Raw genomic sequence first — 27,245 nt, 5'->3', positions numbered from 1 at the left:
GTAACCCGCGAAGCCGAGCTTGCCAAGAGCCCACAACGGCCCACCCACACCCCACCCGGGGGGAAAAAAAAAAAGCCCCCAAAAAAAAAAAAAAAAAAAAAAAAAAAAAAAGAAAAATGTGTCAGGTGGTTTTACATGCATTATTTATCACATTAATATGTCTTAAGATATTTTCCATGTGTAAACTTATATAAAGGCAGGAAACTAGTGAGATTTCATATTCTAGGGATCAAGAGATTGTTTTAGTAACTAGCCTCAGAAAGTATCTTGAAAGGTATTATGTAAGGTCAAGGAACTAAATATTAGTAAAGAGTCACGCCAGGCGTGGTGGTTTATGCTTGTAATCCCAGCACTTTGGGAGGCCAAGGCAGGCAGATCACTTGAAGTCAGCAGTTCGAGACCAGCCTGGCCAACATGGTGAAACCCTGTCTCTACTAAAAATAGTAGTGTGTGGTATGGTGGCACATGCCTGTAATCCAGCTCCTGAGAAGGCTGTGGTGGGAGAATCACTTGAGCCCAGGAGGCGGAGATTGCAGTGAGCTGAGATTGCGCCACTGCACTCCAACCTGGGTGACAGAGCTAGTGTCTGTCTCAAAAAAAAAAAAAAAAAAAAAAAAAAAGATGAGATAGGTGCCTAAAGCCTGCATGTCCCGCTATGAGAATACATCTCAAGTTTTACTGTGGTTCGTCGATTCGGACATGTAGTTCACATTTTAACCTGTCTGAAATGGTAATATGTGAAATTGATGTCATGATATAGTTTAATTGGCAGCGTGTTTTCATAGTGGTACATTTTATAATTAGTGAAATCTTAGATTTGATGAAATAGATAGGATTTTTTCAAGTGGGAAAGTTTAGTGTTATAGACAGTTTGCAGGAGTTTTTATTTTGTAGGTACTTAAATTTTGAGGACTTGATTATTCTCTAACAAAGTGATTGACAAGGATTAATTTATAAATTATACCTTGTCAGTCTGAATAATCTGCAGTTTGGACATTGATTCAAGTTCATTTAGGCTGAATAAATTTTGATAAACTAAGTAAGTTTTGACAGCTGTTTAAATATTGGGAAAGGGGATATTCAACATTTTTCTTACATCCTGAGAGCTTTGTTAAATTTAGTTATTTGAGACCCATTGGGTTCCATTTTCTGGTTCAGCATGTTGCTGTAATGGTAAAATACAATTTTTAAATTACAGTTGTCTTGAAGTTAATAATCAATTGACCAATATGTTGTATTTTTTTCTCTACTTAGTTACAAATTGAACTTTTCCTAAGTAGAACTTCTAATTTGACAGGCCCCCTTTGCTTCCTGAGATAACTGAAATAGGCCAAATTAATGCTTATTTGAATATCTTAGGTTTGTTGCTTTCTTTCACATATTACCTACCCCACTTAACAAAAGCAATTAATCTGAGCACTTGATGCCAAAGAAAATTCTAAAAGGTCTGGACTTTTTCCTTGGATTTTACAAAGTAGCTACCATGAGATCTTTAAGCCAAAGCTGCATTGCTGCTTACAGAGCAATTTTTGTGTAATGGTCTGTGTTAGAGTCGTATGACTTCCAACTGTCTGGGATACCATTCTGAAAAGGGTTTAGTGTTACATACTTCTTAGAGAGAGTTCTCCCTTTCTAATTAAGGCATACATCTGGAGGTGCTCAAGAAAAATTAGTGCAGTTAGCCTTGAAAGTGTTATGTGGGACTAGTTCACTTCAGACATCTTTTGTATAACCAGACACATGGCATTAAATTTGTTTAACTTCTCTCGCTTTTCTCTCCCACAGAGTATCTCCCATATTCATGTTGCACTTTGTAGAAGGCTTACCACAGAATGACTTGCAGCACTACGCATTTCATTTTGAAGGCTGTCTTTATCAAATAACTTCTGTAATTCAGTATCAAGCAAATAATCATTTTATAACATGGATTTTAGATGCTGATGGTAAGTGTTTAGAGGTTTTCTTTTAAGATAATTGGCATGGAAACTAAATTCTAGCATGTGGGGACTTTTTGGTTTGTGTTTTTTAAAAAAAGACAAACTTTGCCCTGACTCTTTCTCTCTCCATTCTTGTCTTTGCCTTCTGCCCCTCCTCGCACCCATTAAAAGTGGTGGTTTTAGTATCCTTTCTCATTTTTTCCTTTCCTTACATCATGTATTATAGGTAAACTCATGTGCATGTGCATATTTCTGTTTTAGACACAGATGAGATTACTACTGTTCGCTTAGTTTTTTTTCCTACTTAATATCTTTGCTTTTATTTTTTAGACATATATTTCTAAGACTATTGAACATTAGACTTATGTAGCCCTTCTGTCATTGTGAAATACATAGTTTACTAACAGCTACTGTCAAGATAAAGCCTTTATTTAAATAATTAAACTTCTTAGTAGAAAGCTAAGTAAGCACAGTTTGGATTTTGGGAATTTTTGCCTTGCATTTGTCTGATATGGTAAAATATTGAGTTTGTTTTTCTCATAATGTTCACTTGGTCTTAGACAAGATAACTCAATCCCCTTAAACAGTTGTATCAAGCCATTAATAAGGGCTCACTTTGATACAACCATTTTCTGTTATTTGGACATTCTTTCACACTTGCTATTTTCCTCCTGGGGATGGTTTGAATGGATGACACAATACCGTATTATAAAAGCACTTTACAAACTGTAACTTATATTATAAATGTAATTATTACCTTAAGGTTTTACCCTGTTCCAGATTTGAGTGGAATTAGTTCTTCACAATACAAATCAACTTATTTTAACTTTTATTGCATTTCAGAGAATGAGCAATCCACTTCAGGTGCAGCATGGTTTTCAACCCTAACAGCATGGGAGAATCATCTAGTTAGCTTCTAAAAATGTCCAGGCTGTACCCTAGACCAGCCTTGGGGATTAGGCCCAAATATCAATGCTGGGTGTTTTTGGTATTGGTTTTTGGCCCACCCGCCCTCCCTCCCTTTCTGCCTGCCTGCCTGCCTTCCTTTCTCTCTCTCATTCTGTCTCTCTCTCTCTTTTTTTCTCTCTCTCCTTCTTTGCTCCTTCTTTCCTTCTCTCCTTTCCTTTTTTCTTTTTTTTCTTTTTCTTTTTTTTTTTTTTTTTTGAGACAACGTCTCGCTATATTGCCCAGGCTGTTCTCAAACTCCTGGGCTCAAGTGATCTTCCTGCCTAAGTCTACTGAGTAGCTAGGACTACAGGCACATGCTATGGCAATACTGTTTTAAACATTGTTTTCAAGGCTCCCCAGGTGATTCCAGTGTGGGTCATGTGGTAGAGAACCGCTGACACAGGCAAACAAAAGATACATAAAGTTTTCTATTTAATGGGTAGGTGCAGGTAGTAGATAAGAGTGTAGCCACATAAACCACATACTTAATGAACAGTTTTGTTTTGTATGTATGTGAGGGATTAGCAGATCTCTGAGTATATTTTGTTTTCCCTTTTGAAACTTATCAGAGAATTCATATGTCTGTTATGTGACTAATACCCTCGGTTTACTTTTTTTATATCAGATCATATATATATGGTTTTTTTTTGAGATGGAGTTTTGCTCTTGTTGCCCAGGCTGGAGTGCGTTGGCACAGTCTTGACTCACCGCCACCTCTGCCTTCCGGGTTCAAGTGATTCTCCTGCCTCAGCCTCCTGAGTAGCTGGAATACAGGCATGCACCACCATGCCCGGCTAATTTTGTATTTTTAGTAGAGACGGGGTTTCTCCATGTTGGTCAGGTTGGTCTCAAACTCCCGACCTCAGGTGAGCCACCCGCCTTGGCCTCCCAAAGTGCTGGGATTACAGGCATGAGCCACTGCGCCTGGCCATATCTTATATTTTAATAAATATTTTAATTTGGTCTGTAAATTTTTCTCTTTGGGGAATGTGTTTTAAGTCTGTATTGAGTCCTAGACCTTTGTTGTTCTAAGATAGTCACTAGTGATACCTTAACATTAACCAGCCTGTTGGCAACTAAATTGGCCTGAAGTGACAACTAAGGAAAGGTCTCTTTCTCCTTTCCTAATCTTCACATTCCTTAAGATTAGTTCTTTGTAGGAAGCTTTGAAGCCTGGTGGCAAGTACCCTTTTTCCCTCACAATCTTAAGATAAGGTCTTTCTCAGCATTAAAAAGTGACTATGAGAAATATGTCAAATGAGTTTTCTATGTGTGCTCTGAGAAATCTTTTTTCAAAAAAGGATAGATGCACGTGTATAAGGAAAAGAGAAACTGAGCGCACTTTCAATATTTAAGATTAAGTGTCTCTAAACATGTTTTGCAACATAAAATGATGACCACTGTGTTGGTCATTACTTCTCTACTGCTAAAACAATGTTTTCTAAAATAATATACTCCTTAGAAAAAATACAGTGCTTTGGGTGTGCACTATTGTAATCCAAGGAATAGGAAATGTTTTGTAGTAAGTATGATGGTGTTTGATATCATTATTTATTATCACATTTGGTTTCATAGAAATGAGTAAGCTACATATTTGCTGTGCTGCAATTACCATGACATTACACTTCCTGTTTCATAGACGTGTAGATATTGATATATACAGTGGAAGTGTGGATTGCTTTGATAAGTTTCTAATGAAAGTACAAATATTTGTTGATTATTTATTAAGCAAGGTTGTTACTCATCCAAGCCTGTGGTTAGCTTTTCCCAGATTATCATGTGGTAGTAAGTAAAATGTAAAAACATATACTCTCCCTTAACCCTGCACCACCTGTTAGCACCTAGCCACCTTCCTTTACTTCTCAGCCATGCTTTTTGTATTTTTTTGTTGTAGTGGTAAAATATATATAAAACATAAAATTTACCATTTTAACATTTGTAAGTGTACAGTTCATTGGCATTGTGAATACATTGTGTGCAACCACAATGCTGTGCAACCACCATCACCATCAGGACTTTTTCATCAACCCAAACAGAAACTACTCATTAAACAATAACTCCACATCCTCCCACCCCAAAGCCCTGGTAACCACTATTCTACTTTCTGTCTCTGTGAATCCGTCTATTCTAGATACCTCATAGAAGTGGAATCATACATTATTTGTCCTTTTGTGTCTGGCTTATTTTACTCAGCATATTTTCAAGATTCATTTGTGTTGTGGGATGTAGCAGAATGTCATTCCTTTCTAAGGCTGAATAGCATTGTATGTATTATCCATTTATCTGTTATGGACATTTGACTATTGTGAATAATGCTGTTCTGAACATTGGTGGACAAGGAACTGAAAGTCCCTGCTTTTCATTCTTTTTGGTATATACCTACAAGAGGAATTGCTGGGTCTTAATGGTAATTCTGTGTTTTATTTTTGGACAAACTGCCAGACTGTTTCCACAGCAGTTGTACCATTTTACATCCCCACCAGCGTTACACAAGGATTCCAGTTTCTCCACATCCTTGCCAACATTTGCTGTTTTCTATTTTTTTTTTATAATATCCATCCTAATAGGCGTCTTTTTTTGTTTTTTAAAGGAATGGTTTAAACAGGTTACCTTCTTAGTCCTCATTCATGCTTTAGTTGACTACATAAGGACCCCTGTCCCTACGGCACCATTGAAATTGTGCAGGCAAAAATAACTGCCAGCGACCACACTGCTTTAAGTAATGGACTTTTCCCAAGTTTTGTATTAATATTTCAGTATTTGGCAGTGCATCCTACTCCTAGTTTTTAAACTCTTCCCTTGTCATCTATCATCTCATTCTCTCTTGACAAATGTGAAAATGTAAGCTCAGAAATAAAACAAGAATTAAAACGAATATTGATCCTTTAGGTAACAAGCTTCATTTATCATGAAAATGTATATGTGTGAAACGTTCTGTTTTCTGATGTTATTGGATAAATTAGGTGATAACCAAATTCTAAGTTCCAAAAATTAAATATACTCTGTCTAAGGACTTTAACACGGTAGACAGTGGTGACAAGGTCAAGAACATGTTTTAGAGTCTTCTCCTTTGGTGGGTATTCAATGATACAACAGTTGAAAAGGCCAGAAGAAAGTTAACCTAGGGTGGTGGTGTTTGAATATCTAACTTTCACTTCTTTCCCATCTTCCAGGAAGTTGGCTAGAATGTGATGACTTAAAAGGCCCATGTTCTGAAAGGCACAAGAAATTTGAAGTTCCTGCTTCAGAGATACATATTGTTATTTGGGAAAGAAAAACATCCCAAGTGACAGATAAAGAAGCTGCCTGCCTTCCACTTAAAAAGACTAATGACCAACACGCTCTCAGTAATGAGAAACCAGTATCTTCAACATCATGTTCTGTGGGTGATGCTGCCTCAGCTGAAACAGCCTCAGTAACTCACCCTAAAGATACATCAGTTGCCCCTCGTACTCTTTCACAGGACACAGCTGTTACTCATGGAGATCATTTACTTTCAGGTCCAAAAGGTTTGGTTGGCAATAATATTTTACCTCTGACACTTAAAGAAACTATCCAGAAAACAGCCTCAGTTTCACAGTTAAATTCTGAAGCTTTCCTGTTAGAAAATAAACCTGTAGCAGAAAATACAGGAATTCTCAAAACCAATACTTTGCAATCACAAGAATCACTAATGGCTTCTTCAGTATCAGCTCCATGTAATGAAAAGCTTATTCAAGACCAATTTGGGGACATAAGTTTTCCATCCCAACTTGTAAATACAAACATGCAGTCAGTACAGCTGATTACAGAAGATACTGTAAATACTAAATCTGTGAATAATATTGATGCTACTGGCCTTATACAGGGAGTGAAGTCAGTAGAAATTGAAAAGGACGCTCAGTTAAAACAATTCCTTACACTAAAAACTGAACAATTCAAACCAGAACATGTCACATCTCAGGTATCTAATTTGAAGAAAAAAGAAACTACAGCAGATTCTCAAACCACAACATCTAAGTCATTACAGAATCAGTCTCTGAAAGAAAATCAGAAGAAGCCATTTGTGGGAAGTTGGGTTAAAGGCTTAATAAGCAGGGGTGCTTCTTTTATGCCACTCTGTGTTTCAGCTCATAATAGAAACACTATAACTGATTTACAACCTTCAGTTAAAGGGGTAAATAATTTTGGTGGCTTTAAAACTAAAGGTATAAACCAGAAGGCCAGCCATATATCCAAGAAAGCTCGTAAGAGTGCAAGTAAGCCTCCTCCCATCAGTAAGCCACCAGCAGGCCCTCCATCGTCTAATGGCACAGCTGCCCACCCACATGCTCATGCTGCTTCAGAAGTTTTGGAAAAGTCTGGAAGCACTTCATGTGGAGCTCAGCTCAACCACAGTTCTCATGGAAATGGTATTTCTTCAGCAAACCATGAAGACTTGGGGGAAGGTCAGATTCATAAACTTCGTCTAAAACTTCGTAAAAAGCTAAAGGCAGAAAAGAAGAAATTAGCTGCTCTTATGTCTTCCCCGCAAAGCAGAACAGTTCCAAGTGAAAATCTAGAACAGGTGCCCCAGGGTGGGTCTCCAAATGATTGTGAATCAATAGAGGACTTGTTAAATGAGCTACCATATCCAATTGATATTGCCAATGAGTCTGCATGCACCACTGTTCCTGGTGTTTCCCTGTGCAGTAGTCAGACTCATGAAGAAATTTTAGCGGAATTATTGTCTCCTACACCTGTTTCAACAGAGCTGTCAGAAAATGGGGAAGGTGACTTTAAGTATTTGGGAATGGGAGATAGTCATATCCCACCACCAGTACCAAGTGAATTAAATGATGTTTCCCAGAACACACATCTGAGACAGGACCATAATTATTGTAGCCCCACCAAGAAAAATCCATGTGAAGTTCAGCCAGACTCTCTGACAAATAATGCCTGCGTTAGAACATTAAACTTGGAGAGTCCAATGAAGACTGATATTTTTGATGAGTTTTTTTCCTCCTCAGCATTAAATGCTTTAGCAAATGACACATTAGACCTACCTCATTTCGATGAATATCTGTTTGAGAATTATTGAACTAATGCTTGTTAACTTTTTTTCATATAATATTTATTATTATTAGAAGAACTTACTGTGTGTTCAGGTAGTGTTTATACACTGGACTTCTGTAATTACTTGTGTAATAACCATGAACAAAATGCAACGTTTGACCTTTGGTTCTGCCCATGAAGCATGTAATCTGTCTTACACATTAAAATCATTTAATGTGTTCTCCTTTTTGGTTCCATTTTGTTCTTGTGAGAATATGAGGATTTCAAAATGTTGAAGATGAAAAGTGGCGTCTAGTTTCTGACAGTTTGTACAGTTGGATGCATTAAATTTTTAGATTTGAACTTTTGGTTATGTTAGTGTTATGAGTGATCTTTGGGGTGATTTTCTTCCCCTGGAAACCTGTTGGTGGTGGCACCTTTGCCCGTGATGCCCAAATTCTTGTCCTGTGTCCAGATATGCAGACAAATGAAGGATGAAGAAGAGGAGCTTTATTTTGTGTTAGAACAGCTCAGAAGGAGACACACAGTGGGTAGCTCCCTTCTGTAGGCAGGCAGGTTGTCCCTCAAGTGTTCAGCTCTCGGCAGAGAAAAGGCCCTGGAGAGGGTAACTCCTCTCAGCTCTCAGCAGAGAAGCAGCCCTGGAGAAGGTGGCTTCTGTTTGCAGGCAGATTGTCCAGAGGTCTGCTGCTCTCAGGAGAGAGGGGGCTGTGGAGAGGATAGCTTCTCTCTATAGGCAGGTTGTTCTGCCATCTCCGCAGGTCTCTGAAGCTCTTAGCAGAGAGGGTAGCTCCTCCCTGTTGCTGGTCGTCCCACCCTCTGCTCAGCTCTGGCTGAGCCTGGGGCTTTTTATGGGCCTCAGAGGGGAGGAAGTGCATACTGACTGGCCCATGGGTGGCCACAGGCAGGCCTGGAAAAGGCACCAGTTCCCACTCTCATAGGTGGGACTGGCAGCCTGGCCCCCAGCCTTCAGGCCTTCCCGCCTTCCCTGTTCATGGCATCTAGGCTTACCCCCCTGCTTTGATCCGAGAGCTGGTGCCAACAGCAGGGAGAAGGCAAGCTGCAGGGGCAAGCACTTCCAAGCCTGCAAAAGCAGGCCCCCAAAAGTGCAGGGATGCCTGAGTCTGTACCTGCACCCAGGAGGGTGGGGATCCTGCCTGCTCCAAGGAACAGGCAGCCCCAGCCATGCCTGGCTGCTGCAGCAGGAAAGATAGCAGGCTGACTGGAGCACCTGCCACCACCATTAGTTCAAGAGTTTATGCAGATTTAAGTTGTATATGGTATATGAATGTATGACAGTTTTCCTTACGGTTGTGTGGCCTTCTGTAAGAGCCTACGCCTGTTTGTTACACCAGTAGAATGCTGTGGAATGTAAACTTTCCCTATATGACTTATCTCCTTTATCTCTCCATACAGAGGAGGGCAAGAAACCTTATTACTTGAACTTTAGTAATGTTAAGTGATCAACAAATCTATAAATCGATAACAGAAAAAAGTTACCTATTTTGTGATGATGTACAAAGTTTACATGTTATCACAAGTACCGTCTTTCTTCCCAAGACATTTACTTCTGTAACCAAAGTGGGACACCATCTAACAGTTCTGTTTTGGGAGAGGATAATAACCAGTGCTTGTAAGGCTCGTTATGTGTTGTTTGTTATATATGAGATAGATGTTATTTCATTTAGACCTCAACATTCCTGTGAGCGAGATACTTTTATCACATCTTACAGATAAGGAGACTGTACTTATTCAGTTGTGGAGCTGAGGTTGAGTAGAGTGGCTACGATAGCAGTTGAGTGCTGAGCTTATGAATATATGTTCCACTCCGCAGGCATCATTTAAAGTAGGATGCCCAAACGGCACCACTGCCGTAGAGGTTTGAGTTAACAGCAGTACTTACTGAGGTTTAAGGCTGGCAGCCAGTGTCCTTGCGGTAAAATTATTTGCTAGGGACTCAGTACTTCATAATTTATTTGTCAGATTTACTCCTAAGCTTCTGTGTTGTTTTATTTTTTTTTCTGACAGAAGTAGTGCATATTGTCAGGGAAAAACTAGGAAAATACAAAAAAAAAAGATTTTTGACCATGCATTTTAATACTTAGTGACTACATTTTCCTATTTTATGCATATAGATTTTAAATAAAAGTGAGATCCTATTGTATCTGTTTTTATGGAAAACCATTGTTTCACTAATGTTTTAAGATTCTGAGGTGATTTATACTGTCTTGCCATTGTTAATTGCAGCAGTTATCCTTGTTGATAAATTTTTGCATGGATCCAAGTTTTGTTTCCCAGGAGTGGAGTTGCTTGGTCAAAGGAAATGCACATTTAAGGTTTTTTGATGATTGTATGACTGACTTCCCTGGGCCCTCACCAACACTAGGTAGTAGTATTGGGAGGAAGAGGGGAACCAACCCTGGCTGCTCCAAGTGAGCTCCAGTGAGCCTGAACATTTTCTATAACTATTGTCCACTTGAGTCTTTTTTGGGGGGGGATGGGGTGGGGGAGGGTTTAAGAATTGCTCATCCTTTGCTCATGCTAATTATCTTTTCAACAAATATTTCTAGATTACTGCTAAGGACCAAGCACTGTTGTCAGCCTGAGATAAGGCAGTACACTGGAAGGAAATCCTTGCTGCTTTTGAGTTTGCTTTCCAAACACGGAGATCAATATATAATGTTAGGTAGTAATAGGAGATACATACAGTTGATTCATGTCATTTTTAGTAGTTATGGTCAATAAAGTTGCCTTGAACACTGAATTAGCATAAACTGAAATACTGTTCCTAGGGGAAATAGATTCCTGCTAGCCTGTGGTCATGACATTTTTGTCAAACAATCACTAACCTTTTTTGTTTCTGTTTAAAGACATGTTATTTGATCTATATGGTTGATTCTTTACATTAACATGGCCAACAGCACTGTAACTCAGCCTGAACGAAGCTTGTCTAACACATGATGTTCTCCATAAGGCACATGATAGCCTCCTGTGCTTAGGAACACCAGACGGCACTTCAGCATTGCACTTGAGGACGTTTTAAACAGTGAAATCAACAAAAAGCACACAAAAAAATGCAACAATAACAAAAAAGGACACTAGCCCCCCCCCAGAAAATACACTTGTTTACAGTGTGAACTGAAAGAGGAAGGTGGGGTATTGTTTGACCTCAGCTGGAAATATGCACGTCATGTGACTCAAATTTTTCTCTGTTCCGTGCATGCGTGTCCACGAGTGACCACAAGAAGCACTGAAAGCATTGATTTTTAGGGTTACAAATTAATTTTAGCAAGTAGATGAATTCACAAATACGGAATCTGTGAGTAATGAGGACTGATTCTTATGTCAGATGGCACTAAATACTATGGAGAAGAGGAGTGGATGAGAGGGAGAAGTGTTTTAAACCAGGTAGACTTGGAAGGTTTCTTGGAGGTGGGTGACGTTGGAGAACAGGCTTCAATAAAGTTAGGGAGTTTGCCAAGTGATTGCAGGAAGAGCGTTCCAAGAGAACGAAAGTCATGAAGAGTGAGTGCTAGGCATGTGTCTGGTCTGTTTGGGCTGCTGTAACAAAATACCTTAGACTGGGTAAAATGTATAAATAATAGAAGTGTATTGCTTATAGTTCTGGAAGTTGGGAAGTCCAAGATCAAGGTATCAGCACATTCTGGTGAAAGATGCTCTGCTTCATGGCTGGTTCCTCTCACTGTGTCCTCACATGGTGTGAGAGGGGCACAGAGCCCTCAACCGTCTCTCCACTGGCTCCATCTCTTAGTACTGTTGGATTGGGGATTTAGACTTCACTAATTCTGGGGGGACACAAGCATTGAGACCACAGCAGCATGACTGAGGACAAGGAAGAGGCCAGTGTGGTTGAGCAGAGTGATCAGTGAAGGAGAGTTAGGACATGAGTAAAGAGGCTGGCAGACACCAGATCTCATGTGGCTTTATAGGCCATAGTGGGGACTTTGTCTAAGCTGAGAATAATAGATAACCTCAGGAAAGTTTCAGGCAAGAGGGTAACATGATCTGGTCTGGGTTTTAAAAGGATCACTGAAGTGGGGAGACTGTCTACAGATGGTCTGAATAGGAGTACTAGTCTATTACAATCTCCTTGGAGTTTAGGGTGGTAACTGGAGGTGTTCAAGAGTAGTTGGATTATTGTTGCATTTCAAAAGCAGAGCCAACATGATGTGTGCATTGGCTGTGAGGTAGAAGAGGAGTCAAAATGAACTCCAGGTTTTACTGACTAAGCAAATGTGCTATTTCCTAAAATGGGTCAGATTTGGGAAGGAAAGAATTTAAAGGGGATAAGATAATCCCTTTCGGAGTGTGTTAAGTGTGAGATTCCTATTAGACTTCCAAGTGGAAATGATTTAATAGGAAGATAGATCTGCAACACTGGAGCTCAGCGGAGAGGGACACACTGGAGATAGCCATTTGGGAATTAGGAATGTGTGGATCATGGTATAGGATGGGGTCATTTAGGGACTTAAAACAGCTCTGGAGAACAAAAATGGTGCCTTGATCTTGGAATTCCTGGTTTATAGAACTGTAAGCAATATTTTTTCTTTTTTCAAGACAGAGTCTTGCTCTGTCATCCAGGCTGGAGTGCGGTGGCACCATCTCGGCTCACTGCAACCTCCACGTCCTGGTTCAAGCAATTCTGGTGCCTAAGCCTCCCAAGTGGTTGGGACTATAGGCGTATGACACCATGCCCGACTAATTTTTGTATTTTTTGTAGAGACGGGCTTTTGCTATGTTGGCCAGGCTGGTCTCAAACTCCTGACCTCAAGTGATCTGCCTGCCTTGGCCTCCCAAAGTGCTTGGATTATGGGTGTGAGCCACCATGCCCAGCCTAAATTTCTAATATTTATAAATTATCCGGTCTAAGATATTTTGTGATAGCAGCCCAAGCAGACCAAGGCAAAGTCCAAGCACATTTGCTCCTCCTGGAATGTTCTTCTTTAGTCACATGGTTGCCTGCCTAGCTTCATTCAATAGGTGTGTGGTGCCCTGAAAATACAAGGAAGAATGCTTTTTTTTAAAAGGAAGGGATGATTATCTGTCAGATGCTGCTGAAAAAGAGTAATAGAGTAATTGGCCACTGGCTCTGGCAATAGGGAAGCTAGCTCTGCTAACTCCACATGAACAGTTTCACATGAACAAGTGTGAGTGGGCTCAAGAGAAGGGATGGTGAGAAAGTGGAGCTATGGACTCACTCTTGAAACATTTTCTGGTTCCTCGTGGGGCAATGTGAGGTCAAGGTTTTTGTTGTGAAGATGGGAGAGGCTGACACATGGATGTTGTAGGTGAGAGAAGGGGCACTTGCAGGAGCAAACTTCTCCAGGGATGGGATCCAGTGTCTAAGAGGAGGTGGTGTGACCCTAAGAGCTAGAAGAATTATTTTATTAATAGGAAAGACAGAGTACTTCGGCTCAGATGCTAAGACATTTGCTGATAAAAGCATGAGAAAGGTCTCTTCTGATTATTTTCTTAGGGAAATAAATAGATCATCAGCTGAGGGTGTGAGGGGAGGAGGAGTTGAACATGGAGGAAGACAGGTGTGAAATATTGGTCTCAGAACGGAGAGCTAATTGAATAGGGACATGCAGTGGGCTTGCTAAGCTGTGTGGAGAGCCCATGGGAAGTTTATGGTCATCAATGTAATGGAGACCAGCTAAGATGGTGGTTTATTTTTCTCCAGTCATATTTAACTGCTCAGGTGCAGGACAGAGAGAGTAAGTTTGAAGTTAGTTTCAGCCAACGTAGAGGAATTGTCAGGCAAATGGGACAAGGAGATAGAGGAGAAAAGGAATTAAGGCTTCCTGCAAGGGTAATGATTGTAGGGATGGATAAGCAAGGAACACAGGAAGTGGCTATCTGCTGAGTGGCGGCAGAGCTCAGTGGATCAGAGCAAGGTTCAAAGAATGGCAGAAAGGCACTCGTGGAGGAAGCAAGCTGGCTGAAAAGTAGTGTGCTTGAAATTAAGCTCCTGGAGATAGCAAGGTTACAGGTAATGACAAAGTCTGAGTATGACAAGGAAACTGCAGGGCCAGAGTTGGCAAGAATTTGTGAAAAATGAGGAGAAAGAGGCACCAAGAGGCCGAGATGGCACATGGATTGTCTCTGTGCGAGGCAAAGTCATCTAAATGGCAGCAGTGGCCCTAGCAGAAAGAAATGTACAGTGAGCCGGAGCAAAAATCCTCAAGGACAGGTAGAATGCCATGAAAACAGCAGATGACAGCCAAAGATGCAGGGGCAGGGGCTCAGTCCAAAGTGCTTCAAAGCCACTGGAGGGTTGAGTGGGCAGGGGAGGGAGTGGCTGAAATGGCAACAAGGAAGAACCTCTCTCATCTCCAGGCCCAATAGTTTGTGGAATGTGGGAGATAAGACAGCCACCACTGGCCAGGGCTGTAGAGGGACATTCAGTGAATATTCAGGTTCCACTTAGCACGAGGGCGGGGAAGGGACTGTTGGCAGAAAAAAACTAGGGCAGTGGGATTAAGGATAGACCACACATTCCAAAAGGCACGGTGGGAGGGTCAGGGTGAGATTAGGTCTATGCTTCAGTGTCCTGGGAGGCTCAGTCTTCACAGGGTGACAGCGATCAACAAGGGTGCAGCTTAGGCTGGGTGCGGTGGCTCATGCCTGTAGTCCCAGCACTTTGGGAGGCCGAGGCAGGCGGATTGCTTGAAGCCAGGAGTTTGAGACCAGTCTGACCAACATAGCAAAACCCCATCTCTACTAAAAATACAGAAATCAACCTGGCGTGGTGGTGTGCACCTGTAGTCCCAGCTACTCGGGAGGCTGAGGCAAGAGAATCACTTGAACCTGGGAGGCGGAGGTTGCACTGAGCTGAGATCGTGCCGCTGCACTCCAGCCTGGGTGACAGAGTGAGACCCTGTCTCAAAAATGACAACAACAAAAAAGAGTGCAGCTTATGAAGGGGTCTCCTCGGGGGAGGGTTTTTGGGATTCTCCCGCCTCTCAAAGTGCTGGGATTATGGGCGTGAGCCACCATACCCAGCCGAGGGAGGCTGAGTTCTAATTGTTGTATCTCTCTTGGGATTGGCCTCCTGGGCAGTTTAAAAGACAAGGCAAGGAATCTTTTGGAGAAAGAGACTGGGGGAAGAGTGTGTCTGAACAAGAAGTGTGAGAAGCTCTGTGGGCCTCCCGTCAGACCTGCGGTTGTTGAATTGGGATCTCATTTATATCAGCTCTGGGTGTAACGATATTAAATCTTCTCTGTCATTTGGCAATTTTGGTTTATGCTTGATCATCATTTTTAATGTTTCGACATGCAGAAGTTTAACATTATTTTACATTCTTTTCCTTCTGGCTTCATGTTTTAGCAAGATTGTTTCCACCAAAAAAAAATATATATCTTCTAATGAAACTATGTTTCTTTTTTTTTTTCCTTTGCTTTCTCTTTTGGTATATGAATCTTTAATTATTTGTAATGTATTTTGATGTGTAACGTTGAAGTTTCTATTTTATACTATATTTTCCCCAAACAGTAAACTTAGTGTTCAAATACTTATTGAACAACCTTCACTATTTTTAACCATTTAGAATATGCCATTCACACATCTTTCATACTACATTTAATAACATTTTTTACTTGAAAAAATATTCTACTGATTTATTTATTTTGAGACCAGGTTATGAAACTGGCTAATTTTTGTATTTTCGGTAAATACCGAAATTCACTGTGTTGCCAAGGCTGGTCTCGAATTCCTGGGCTCAAGCAATCTGCCCACCTTGGCCTCTCAAAGTGTTGGGATTACAGGTGTGAGCCACCACACCCGGCCACACCTGGCCACACCGGCCAACACATGTTGTTATTACATTTAATTCCCATAGTACCTTGAAATTATCAGGGAAAATTTTTCAGTGAAATATTATTGAATGCCAAATTAAAAGTGTAAATTACAATGATTTAATGCCAATTTTTCAGAAGAAAAAAGGCCAGGAGGAAGGTCTATTAAGTTTTAGCCAGTCTTTCATCCACCTAACATTTCACGATCATGCACTGTGTAAGTCAGGAAAAGAGTAAGAAAAGTGAAAGATACAATTGATTAGAGAGTTTTGCTGGATACTACAGAAGAAAACAACACAAAATGGAACAGCCTCTTCAAACTTAGAGTCAGAGGCTGTAGTCCAAAAGACTGTAGTCAGAGGCCGTAGGGCCAAAAGACATGAGTTATGGCATTGGAGGAAGAGGCGGAACAAATCTGGTGGATTAAAGAAAGCATCCCAAAGTGACATTAAACTACTGACTAAATTCTGAGCTGTTTTCAGAGGCAAAGCCTGTTTGGGCACCCCTGCCACACGTAAAGAGTCACCTATGTGTGGTTCGTGGGCTCTGAACAGGCCTGCTCAGTGAACATATTTGCGACTGTTTCTCTGGCCGTTTTAGCTGTATTAAGTAAAATTTAAAGAGACTATTGTTTTGGCCTAAGCTCCTGCCCTAGGCCCAAAGAACAGACCAAACCTGAATGGCTTCACTTGTCCTAAGTGCTATGTACTCAAACTGAACTTTGAAACAGGTCGGTTTTTCAAAAAAAGCAAAAGATTCACAGCAACCAATTAGAAGAGGCCCGGTCAACCTGAGCCAGCATGATGAGGCTCTTCTGCTTTAATCCTACAAGGAGAGAAACTTTGAATTGACCAATCTGCTTTCATTCTTGGTTTCTGCTTTCTTTGGTCTATTTCTGCCTATGAAACCTATCCCCTCTGCTCAGCTCATTGAAGTACCCTTCTATTTATAGATGGGATGCTGCCCGTCTCATGTATTGCTAGTAAAAGCCAATTAAATTATTACACTCGATTTGCTGGAATTTTGCTATTTTGACAGCTTTTCAAAAACACCAAGAGGTTCACATCCCTAATTCCCCAGCCAGTGTTCCCTCAAGGAACCACGGAAGAAGCAAGGGCGGCTGAAAGGCCTGTCAGGATGCTCCTAAGTACGGCACATCCATGAAAAGGCACTTACTGATATTTGCAGGACAGCAAAGCACTGCAGTGACGATAAATCTAGTTTTGGAGAAGTTCAAAATAATCAGTAGATTAACACAGAAGCCAGAGCCTATAGGGAGAAAAGGAACCCTATGAAATACTTCAAATCTGAAAACGAACATGCATTTCCTGTTTAGTTAGTGCAGGCATGTAAAAGCTTGGTAAAGTACCCTTCTTGCCAGCTTTCTCTTTCTTACAAGCCTTTTCGCTGGGCTGGGAGGCTGATATTATCTAAATATGCTGAGGAGGTTCAAGTGTCTCCACAACTCACCTGAGAGTGAATGCTCCCCTCGGCCCTAAGGCAATATAAACCAGCCCTGTTTAGCGGGATAGCAAAATGTTTGCAGTTGTAAACTGGTGTCCCATTGGCTGTGGCGCTTGTGGTATAAAGAATCCCTGTGCTTGGTAATTAATACAGAAATTCTATATTTTAAACTTCAGTTGTATATTGCCTCTTATCCATGGCACATTTTCACGTATGTGTTATTTATTTATTTGTTTATTTATTTATTTAGAGCTGGAGTCTCGCTTTGTCGCCCAGGCTGGAGTGCAGTGGCGCGATCTTGGCTCACTGCAGCCTCTGCCTCTTGGGCTCAAGCAATTCTTCTGCCTCAGCCTCCCGAGTAGCTGTGACTACAGGTGTATGCCACCACGCCCGGCTAATTTTTCGTATTTTAGTAGAGACGGGGTTTCACTGTGTTATTCAGGCTGGTCTTGAATTTCTGAGCTCAGGCAATCCGCCCGCCTCGGCCTCCCAAAGTGCTGGGATTATAGGTGTGAGCCACCATGCCCGGCCCTATGTGATATTTATTACAATGAATTCCAATGATCAGACCTATACTCAAGTATAAATGAATATATCATTCAATGAAGTATAAATGATCATTATGCTCATATTCACACATATAATAATGTACTCAGTTTATTGCTAAGGGAATTCAGAATCTCCTTATTTTGAAGTGTGCATTTGATATACCTGTTTGGGAATAACTAGTTTGTTATCTTTGACAGACAATAATTTTGTTGTTTTGTTTTTACTAAAAAAGCATGGTGAAAAATGGCTCCATTTCTATGAGAGGTAACTAAAATATGGCAATTTGCTGGGTGTCATTAAAGTAACTCACAAGGGAAAAAATGCAAATTGGTATCTGCTGATGGAGTAAATCTCCATAGAAGTGACCCTGAAAGGATCAATATATTAAAGCCCCTCCCAGCTGGTCATTCCAGATTGCAACAATAAAGCATTAAGTGTTAAAACCTCAAGGCAGCTTTTTTATTTTTTGTCTCAAGTCCTTTATTATTAATTTTATAGACCTAATTACTAAGCCAAAAAAAAATCAAACTTGTTTCTCTTTGTGACTTGTCAATAGTATTAAACTATTCTGGTTTTTTATTTTTGTGTTACCTTAAAGTCTCCAGTTTAGTAATTCTTCTGTACCTAAACACTTCAGATTTGACATGCTTTGTGGCCTTATCAGTAGTTAGAATGTAAATCCAATAAATAAAGTAAAAGCCAGGTCTTCAAAACCTGGGGGCCAAGAACTCTGTTTTAGAGGGCCTGTGACTCTCTTGGACACTGAACAAAATCTCATCTCTGAATATGGATATTTTAGGGAGAGGGTCTTTAGGTTGTCATCTGGATTTTCACAGGGCTCCATGTACCCATAAGGTAGTCTCTTGGGAAGTTTGACTTCAATAAATGAAGTTTAACTTAAACCTAAAATGAAATTTAACTGAAAAACAAAAACCAATGAAAGATGCTTTCTTATGCAAAAAAAAAAACAAAAAAACAAAAAAAGACAAAAATCCCAAAGCCAAAGACTGTTTCTGAAATTAGGTTCCAGGTTCCAGAGCAACTCCATGGTAGGGAATCAGCCACATGTAAGGTAAGCTAAGAGTTTGGACAATTTGTAATATTTATTCCTAGGTTTCTTTAAGACCCTTTCAGATTTTGAATTCCTATTAGTAGCATCAGCCAGGTTCTAAATGTAGGCATCACCATAGACACTTCCCCCCTGCTGCAGTCCCCAAGACTTGCCCAATTTTCCCTTGAATTGCACCCATGCTGCCTTCTTCAGGCCCATTTGAGCCCAGAGCCTCGTTGTGCCTCGTTTGAAATATAATTTCCTCCTAACTAGTCTCTGATCTCTATTTGCCCTACACTGTTGCCACACCAATCACCTAAAATAGATTTCATTCTACCCTGAAACAGAAATCTCTAATAAGTTACTCCCTTCCTTTACGGGGTAAAGTTAGCCACATCCTAGGTATTCAAGGACCTTCCAGGAGCTAAGAACATTTCTCCTGCACCTTCTTGAAGTACACTTGTCCCATGTACTGGTTATGTTCATTTCTTACCCTCACTCTCGTTTTGTCTGGAATTTTCCTTGGCCTTAAATGCCTCTCACCTACCTGTCCACATCTCTCAGGGTTGTTTCAAATCCTCAATGAAGGCTCACAGCCCCAGTCTATGTTGGCCGCTTACTTCGCGGCCTGGGAACATTTTTCTGTGGCTGACTTGCTGACACGCCATCAGATGCATTTTTATCTGGTTGTCCATCTGTGAACCATACCCGGAGAAGGCAGAGAGTGCCTCTGCACTGAACATGTGCTAGGGGACAGGTCTGTGCTAGAGGGGCAAGCACTGGGAATGAAGAACTGGTCCCTACTCCCAAGGAGTTCATATCTCAGTGGAGATGACAAGCAACTCACTGTTTCCGGGGGTTGTGGTGACTGCTGGGAGAAGGGGTGTCTGTATCAGATCGAAGCAGCATCAGGGGAGGTTCCCTGAGAAGGTGATGCCTCAGCGGATGTCTCCCAGGTAAGTGGGGCAGAGGTGGAGAAGGGCAGAGCAGGGAGAGGCATCTAGGTGGGGCGTGTAAGGCTGCATGGGTAACTCAGGGAGCACTTGGTAACTGCATGAAACTGTGTGAAGCTTCCATGAAGGAACATGGTAGGAGACTAGGGTATGGACCATAGAAGCCCTTTTGTTAAGCTCAAGAATTTGAGGCTGGGCTTGGTGGCTCACGCCTGTAATCCCAGCACTTTGGGAGGCCAACGCGGGCGGATCGAGAGGTCAGGAGATCGAGACCATCCTGGCTAACATGGTGAAACCCTGTCTCTACTAAAAAAAGTACAAAAAATTAGCCGGGTGTGGTGGAGGGCACCCATTGTCCCAGCTACTCAGGGGGACTGAGGCAGGAGAATGGCATGAACCTGGGAGGCGGAGCTTGCAGTGGGCCAAGATTGTGCCACTGCACTCCAGCCTGGGCAACAGTGCAAGACTCCGTCTCAAAAAAAAAAAAAAAAAAGAATTTGAAGTGTATCCTGAAGGAAATCCCTTGGAGCCTAAAAATGATCATTTATAACAGAAAATGATCTCTGCCCTTGCCTAGGGTAAATATATTCAGCTTCAAAGTGGAAGGGCATGTTTTCTAAGTCCCTGTAATTGTAGTGATAGCAAATATATGCCCTGCATCTTGAAATGTGAGACTAGGTTTGAATAGTATATAAATTATCTTATATCTAATTTCCCCTCATTTTGTTGTTTCCACTATAAGCTACCCGGAAGTGTAGATAGGACATTTGGAATTTGATGGGCATCAGAAAGATTCCTACCTAAGAACATTTTTTTTTTTTTTTTTTCTGAGATGGAGCCTTGCTCTCTCACCCAGGCTGGAGTGCAGTGGCACGATCTCAGCTCACTGCAACCTCCACCTCCCAGGTTCAAGTGATTCTCCTGCCTCAGCCTCCTGAGTAGCTGGAACTACAGGCGTGCACCACCATGCCTAGTTAATTTTTATATTTTTAACAGAGGCAGGGTTTCACTATGCTAGCCAGGCTGGTCTTGAACTCTTGACCTCATGATCCACCCACTTCGGCCTCCCAAAGTGCTGGGATTACAGGTGCGAGCCACTGCGCCCGGCCTCTAAGAAAATTTTTGAGGGCTGCTTGTTCTGTTGCCTGGAATTCCACTGTAAGTACAACATTGTGTCGTCTCCTCCAGGGCTACTAACTAAACAACAGAGGGTATTGTGTTATCAACAATTATTTGATTGATAACTATCAGCAAACATTTGCCAAGGCATTCCTTTAAAGACAGCCTAGTGACTCTATTAACTACTCCTTCTTCCAGGCCTCTAAGTTCTGTTGGAGGTAAGTAGGTCCCAGAGACAAAGCATCTACCATAGGACCTGAATCTTGGTAGAAATAAATTATATCATCATGTTATCATATTATCATGTGTTTTTCTATCTTTACTTAAAGTCTTATGTGAATATTCTGCTTGAAAAATATGTGTCCTCTGTTAGACCAGAGTTGAAAATATGTTATTCAAGAGCTTGTAACGGGAACCCGCACAATTTCTGCTGGAGTTTAATTTCAGAGTTAATTCTGTAAGCAATCTAAGGTAAACATTAACATTTTTCCCGAGATTCAAGTCCGTTGTCCAAAAGCTGTAACAGAACTTAACTGAATAGTTTCTTAAGATGGTAAGCTTCCATATGCGTTAAAATGACTCCTCTACACGTTTTCATCTGGAAGGCTGCTTATGCTTTTGGAAGCAAAGAAGGCAATCTTAAATAACTACATTTGCTTTTTGGTGGTGCCAGATTTTTCCGAGAGACACCAATGGAATTTATAAATTCACCAGTCAATGGGCAATTGAGTTGCTGTTTTGCTATTACGACTGCCTTTTGTGAGCATTGTTGGGAAGGTCTCCTGAAGCACACGTGCAAGTTTCCCTTGGATAAGTAGTAGGAATAGAATTGCCGAACCACGGCTTCCAGTGCAGACACGGCCTCTCCCTTGGGCCCAGCCACTAGGCACCACACATTAAGAGGATATTGTCTGTCTTTGTCCCGGAAACGTTGTAGCCTCATGCTCCTATTCGATTAAAATTCTCATTATTAAAATGAACCATCTGGTAAATATTGTCTCGGGAAAAGAAGCAATGACCGTCCCTGGGTGGGCTCGAACCACCAACCTTTCGGTTAACAGCCGAACGCGCTAACCGATTGCGCCACAGAGACCAGGTTACTCAGACCGCGCTGCGGTGTGTACAGATTTCCGCGGCGCCGGCAGCGGCTCTAGCCACCCTGGGCGTCGCCACCTCAGGCACGGGCTGAGAAGCCGCGGGGCGCGCCGAGGAGGCAGCGGAAGCGGCCGAGGTGCCCAGCGGCCGCCGCGGGGGGAGAGGCTAAGCCCTGGCGCGCGGGAGGGGGCGGGCGAGGCCGCGTGACTCCGGGCTTCTCTGGGGACGAAGCGCGCCCCTCGTGGCGGCAGCGGCCAGTGGTCCGCAGCCGGCTCGGACTCGGGGTAGGAAAGATCCTCTCAGCAGTGGCTGCGCCCCGTGCGTGCTCTGCGGCGGGGACCGTGCTGGCCGGGCGCGCCGCCAGTAACCGGGGACCCAGGGGAGAACCTGCCAAGGGGAGCAGGTCGCATGGAGAGAATACGACACGCTTGGAGGGAAGAACCACGTGGTGTACAGGTTTAAAGGACAGAGAGTCACGTGAGCTTAGGCCCCAAACTTCAGGGACCTAACCCTTTTTCTGGGTTGCTGCTATTGCCCCTTCTCCTTAGATAGTTTTTCATCTCATCACCTCTCACCCCATAAAATGCAACGAACATAGATAGGCTGTGTATCAATGTATACTGTATGTATATCTGTGCTTCGTACATAAAAAGAATAAGATTTTTGCCACTTCCTAAGAAGCAATTTGCGCCCCCTTTTGAGGCATATGGCCTCTGTTGAGTGCCTGGTTTAGGGGACATCAAAAAAGCCTTATAGAGGGACTGGCAATTAAGATAGCCTTTCAGTCTGAAATGGCCATTGAAGGCTTCTCCGTTTCCCTGACTTCTGAATTTTTTTTTTTTTTTTTTTTTTTTTGAGATGGAGACTCGCCCTGTTGCTGGAGTGCAATGGCGCGATCTCGGCTCACTGCAACCTCCGCCTCCCGGGTTCAAGCGATTCCTGCCTCAGCCTCCCGAGTAGCTGGGAATACAGGCGCCTGTCACCACGCCCAGCTAATTTTTGTATTTTTAATAGAAACGGGGTTTCGCCATGCTGGCCAGGCTGGTCTCGTACTCCTGACCTCGTGATCCGCCCGCCTCGGCCTCCCAAAGTGCTGGGATGACATTACAGGCGTGAGCCACCGTGCCCGGCCAATTTTTTTAGGCGCACAGTTCAGTGGCACTAAGTACATTCACACTGTTATGCAACTATCACCGCCATCCATTTCCAGAACCTTTTCATCTTCCGAAACAGAAACTCCCTACCCATTACACAGTAACTCACGATTCCCCTCCTCTAGCCGGAACAATCACCATTCTACTTTCTGTCCCTTTGAATTTGACAACTGTTAGAGACTTCATGTAAATGGAGTCATACGGTGTTTGCCTGTGGCTGGCTTATTTCACTTACTGTATGTCTTCAAGGTCCATCCATGTTGTAGCCTGTGTCAGGATTTCCTTCCTGGATAAGGCTGGATAAGCTGCATTGTATGCAGGTATCGCATTTTGCTTTTCCATTCATCTCTCCATGAACATTTCGGTTGCTTCCACCTGCAGCTATGAATATGGGTCTACAAATAACTGAGTCCCTGCTTTCAATTCTTTGGGGAATAGACCCAGAGATGGAATAGCTGGATCACATGGTTTTCCATTGGCTGTACCATTTTACATTCGCACCAACAGTGTACAAGGGTCCCTATTTCTCCTCATCTTTTTTTTTTTTTTTTTAAATAATGGGCATCCTAATGGGTATGAAGTATCATCTCATTGTGGTTTTGCTCTGCATTTCTCTAACGATTACTGGTGTTGAGCATGTTTTCCAGACACCACCAATGAATTCTATGGCCCTTCGTTTACTCACTTCCTCTCAGCAAGAGCCAGCTCTGCTTCAGCGAGGAGGAAGCTGCGACTGATAGAGGGAAAGGGCCTAGGGGGCTTGCAGAGTGGGGCCTGTGCCATGCAAGGAGAGGAGAAGAAGGCGGGCTCTTTGAGTAGGACTATCTGGAGATCCTGGTTTCACAAGGTCCTTGCTTGTGTGCTGGGCAACTTTTGGAGCCAGTTATCTTTACTTTAGCCCTTGAGGGATGTTTAGGCATGTGGTGCTTGTGAGCAGCCAATCCATGAAGAAGGAACTGATGATCTCCACCTTGGAAATATTGGAACAGATAATGCCGTCCAAATTGCAGTTTTAGAAGTTAACTTAAAATTATGCTATTTTAATGGAATTTTGGATGCATTTCCAGTTTCTTCTTAAGAACTGCTGGAATTTCTTAAGTGTATAGGTGATGATCTCTTTTTCTGTGATTCCTTTTTAAAAAAACAACAACAAAATCTTTCAAATATACAAGAAATAGGCCGGGCGCAGTGGCTCATGCCTGTAATCCCAGCACTTTGGGAGGCTGAGGCGGGCGGATCACGAGGTCAGGAGATCGAGACCATCCTGGCTAACACGGTGAAACCCCGTCTTTACTAAAAAATACAAAAAATTAGCCAGGTGTGGTGCCAGGAGCCTGTAGTCCCAGCTACTTGGGAAGCTGAGGCAGGAGAATGGCATGAACCCGGAAGGCGAAGCTTGCGGTGAGCCGAGATCACGCCACTCTACTCTAGCCTGGGCGACAGAGTGAGACTCTGTCTCAAAAAAAAAGAAATAGACCTTTATTTTTCTGTAACTCCACAAAATTTCTATTTTGATTCCCTATTCTTTTGCTACTGCAAACACAATCTCAGTCAATTCAAGATCCTGTTTGTGCCTTTCCCTGGAGCCATTTCCAAGTGCCAAGGCTTTGGTCCATGAGTTGCATGTGCACACTCATGGCTGTAGAGGGAGTTTTGCTCCCGGTGAAGGTCTTGGTGGCTCTTCTATGCCTTGATTGAGGGAAAGGAATCTTACGTGAAGTTAGCTTTGTTGTATCAGATATTCCGTAAAGCCATTTCTGGGACAGTCCCCTTTGTTTATTAGACTGCAAGCTTCTCTGTCCTCATCAAGCCCGCCTTTATGCCTTCGTTCCTCCGGACTTCATGTCCAGACTGTGGAATGAACAAGTGGTTATAAGGTTTTAGAGGCTTCTGTAGGACTAGATGGAAGACAAAAAAAGGAAATAACCTTTAAGCATGCTCTTGATTCCTTAAATCCCATCTGAAAGTCTTAAGGATATCGTCTCAGTCATACTTACTTGACAATATTACCTAATTTTCTCCATTAGCCCAAGCTCAGGGGTCTTTCTTCTTCCATATTCACATGGGTGCAATGGTTTTCTGAAAAGAAGATGGCATTACTAGGGCAGTAACATTTAAGTAATCACAGGTACTTATCAAACTACAAAACAGGCATTCCAGGAACTGGGTGTTTCTGTTTGTAAAATTACACTGTCATGTACATGCTCCCACTAAAATGTGAGTTCGCTGAGGATGGAGGTTTTGGTCTCTTTGCTCCATGCTGTAACCCCAACACTGCAGCAGGGCCCGGCATATAGCAGGCATGCAGGGACTATGCACTGAATCAATGAGCAAATGAAAACCAGGACCATGAAGTAAACTGGGCAAAATAAAATGTGATAGAAAATCTGAATTCCTAATACATAAGGAGCACTTATCAATTGATATTTACGAAGTCTTTTTACAAGTCCATTAAAGACAACATAAAACAAATAAGAATGGGGACAGGAACAGAAAATTCCCCCAAAGAAAAAAATATATATACATGGTACAGCCATTGTGGAAAGCAGTATGGAGTTCTCAAAAATATTAAAATAGAACTATCATATAATCCAGCAATCCCACCCCTGGGTATATATCTAAAGGAAATGAAATCAGTACCCCAAAGAGATGTCTGCATCCCATGTTTATTGCAGCATTAGTTACAACAGCCAAGATATGGAATCAACCCATCAGCAGATGAAAGGATAAAGGACGTGTGATACATATACACAATGGAGTAGTATTCAGCCTTAAGAAAGAAGAAAATCCTGTCATTTGCAACAACATGGATGAACCTAGAGAACATACTAAATGAAATAAGCCAGGCATAGAAAGACAAATGCTGCATAGTCTCATTTATGTGTGGAATCAAAAAACGTCAAATTAAAAAAAAAATGTCAAGCAGAGAATAGAATGGTGGTTGCCAGGGACTCTGGGAAGTAGCAGGGGTGGGGGTGGAGGGGAGGGGATGGGAAGAAGTTGGTCAAAAGGTACAAGGTTTCAGGTAGACAGGTGTAAGTTCTGGGGATCTATTGTGCAGCGTGGTGACTGTAGTTAATACTGTATTTTGTCGTTAAAAATTGCTCACCAAAAATGTTCTCACCAAAAAAATGATGTTTGGATATGTTAAACAGTTTGATTTAATAATTTTTATGTGTGTGTGTGTGTATACATCAAAACATCACATTATATACCATATACAATTATTATATACAATTTTTGTCAAAGAAAAAATGCACATGACCAATATGATAAAAGTTTAGTCTCACTAGTAATAAAAATCAAAATTAAATGAAATAAAAATTTCTTTCCCCGAATCGCAAAAGAGAAAGAAAGGTAATACTAAAACACAGTCATGGTGTAGTGAGAGGGCCGCTCTCACACAGGACTGATGAGAATAAATTTGGAGAGCACTGTGGTAATATACATATTAAACAATGTGTATACCCTCTCATTTTAGAAATTCTATGTTAGAAATCCATCCTAAGAAAATAACCAGGGATGTGATCAAAATTTTAAATGCAGCATCACAGTATTATTTATAATAGTTATAAATAAGAAACAACCTGAATGTCCAGCAACAGGCAAAAATGATAAATAAGTTGTGACATATTTAAGCTGGTGGCTCATGCCTGTAATCCCAGCACTTTGGGAGGCTGAGGCAGGAGGATCTCTTGAGGCCAGGAGTTTGAAACCATTCTGGGCAATATAATGAGACCCAGTCTCTACAACATATTTTTTTAAATTAGGTGAGGCATAGTAGCTCATGCCTGTAATCCAAGCACTTTGGGAGGCCAAGGTGAGCAGATCACCTGAGGTGAGCAGTTCGAAACTAGCCTGGCCAACATGGTGTAACCCCATCTGTACAAAAAATACAAAAATTAGCCAGGGTGGGTGGCGCGTGCCTGTAGTCCCAGTTACTCAGGAGACTGAGGCAGGAGGATCACTTGAACCTGGGAGACGGAGGTTGCATTGAGCTGATATCATGCCACTGCACTCCAGCCTGGGCAAGACCCTTAGCTGGGCGTGGTGCTGTACACCTGTAGTCCCAGCTATTCCGGAGGCTGAAGTGGGGGGATTGCTTGAGCCCAGGAATTTAGGGCTG

General features: G+C 42.0%; 1 protein-coding gene and 1 non-coding gene across 9 annotated transcripts in view; one reads left to right on the top strand and one right to left on the bottom strand.

Moving 5' to 3' along the window:
* USPL1 (ubiquitin specific peptidase like 1) overlaps positions 1-8,261 on the top strand; it is a 42,263-nt gene extending 34,002 nt beyond the window's left edge. For all 8 annotated transcript variants that reach the window (XM_032150536.2, XM_058437708.1, XM_032150539.2 and 5 more), the window contains 2 exons: positions 1,786-1,943; positions 6,059-8,261. In XM_032150536.2, coding sequence (XP_032006427.1) covers positions 1,786-1,943; positions 6,059-7,944 — 2,044 coding nt within the window. In that variant the 3' untranslated portion in view covers positions 7,945-8,261. The remainder of the gene's footprint in view (positions 1-1,785; positions 1,944-6,058) is intronic.
* A 13,628-nt stretch (positions 8,262-21,889) lies between these two features.
* On the bottom strand, positions 21,890-21,963 carry TRNAN-GUU (transfer RNA asparagine (anticodon GUU)). The gene has a single exon. It is a non-coding gene; the product is annotated as a tRNA-Asn (tRNA).
* Between the last annotated feature and the right edge of the window lie 5,282 nt (positions 21,964-27,245).

Source organism: Hylobates moloch, unplaced genomic scaffold (assembly GCF_009828535.3).
Source record: "Hylobates moloch isolate HMO894 unplaced genomic scaffold, HMol_V3 SCAFFOLD_4, whole genome shotgun sequence".
NCBI classification, from domain to species: Eukaryota; Metazoa; Chordata; class Mammalia; order Primates; family Hylobatidae; genus Hylobates; species Hylobates moloch.
Note: the sequence above shows the minus strand (reverse complement) of the source record. Positions and strands in the feature narration are given on the sequence as shown.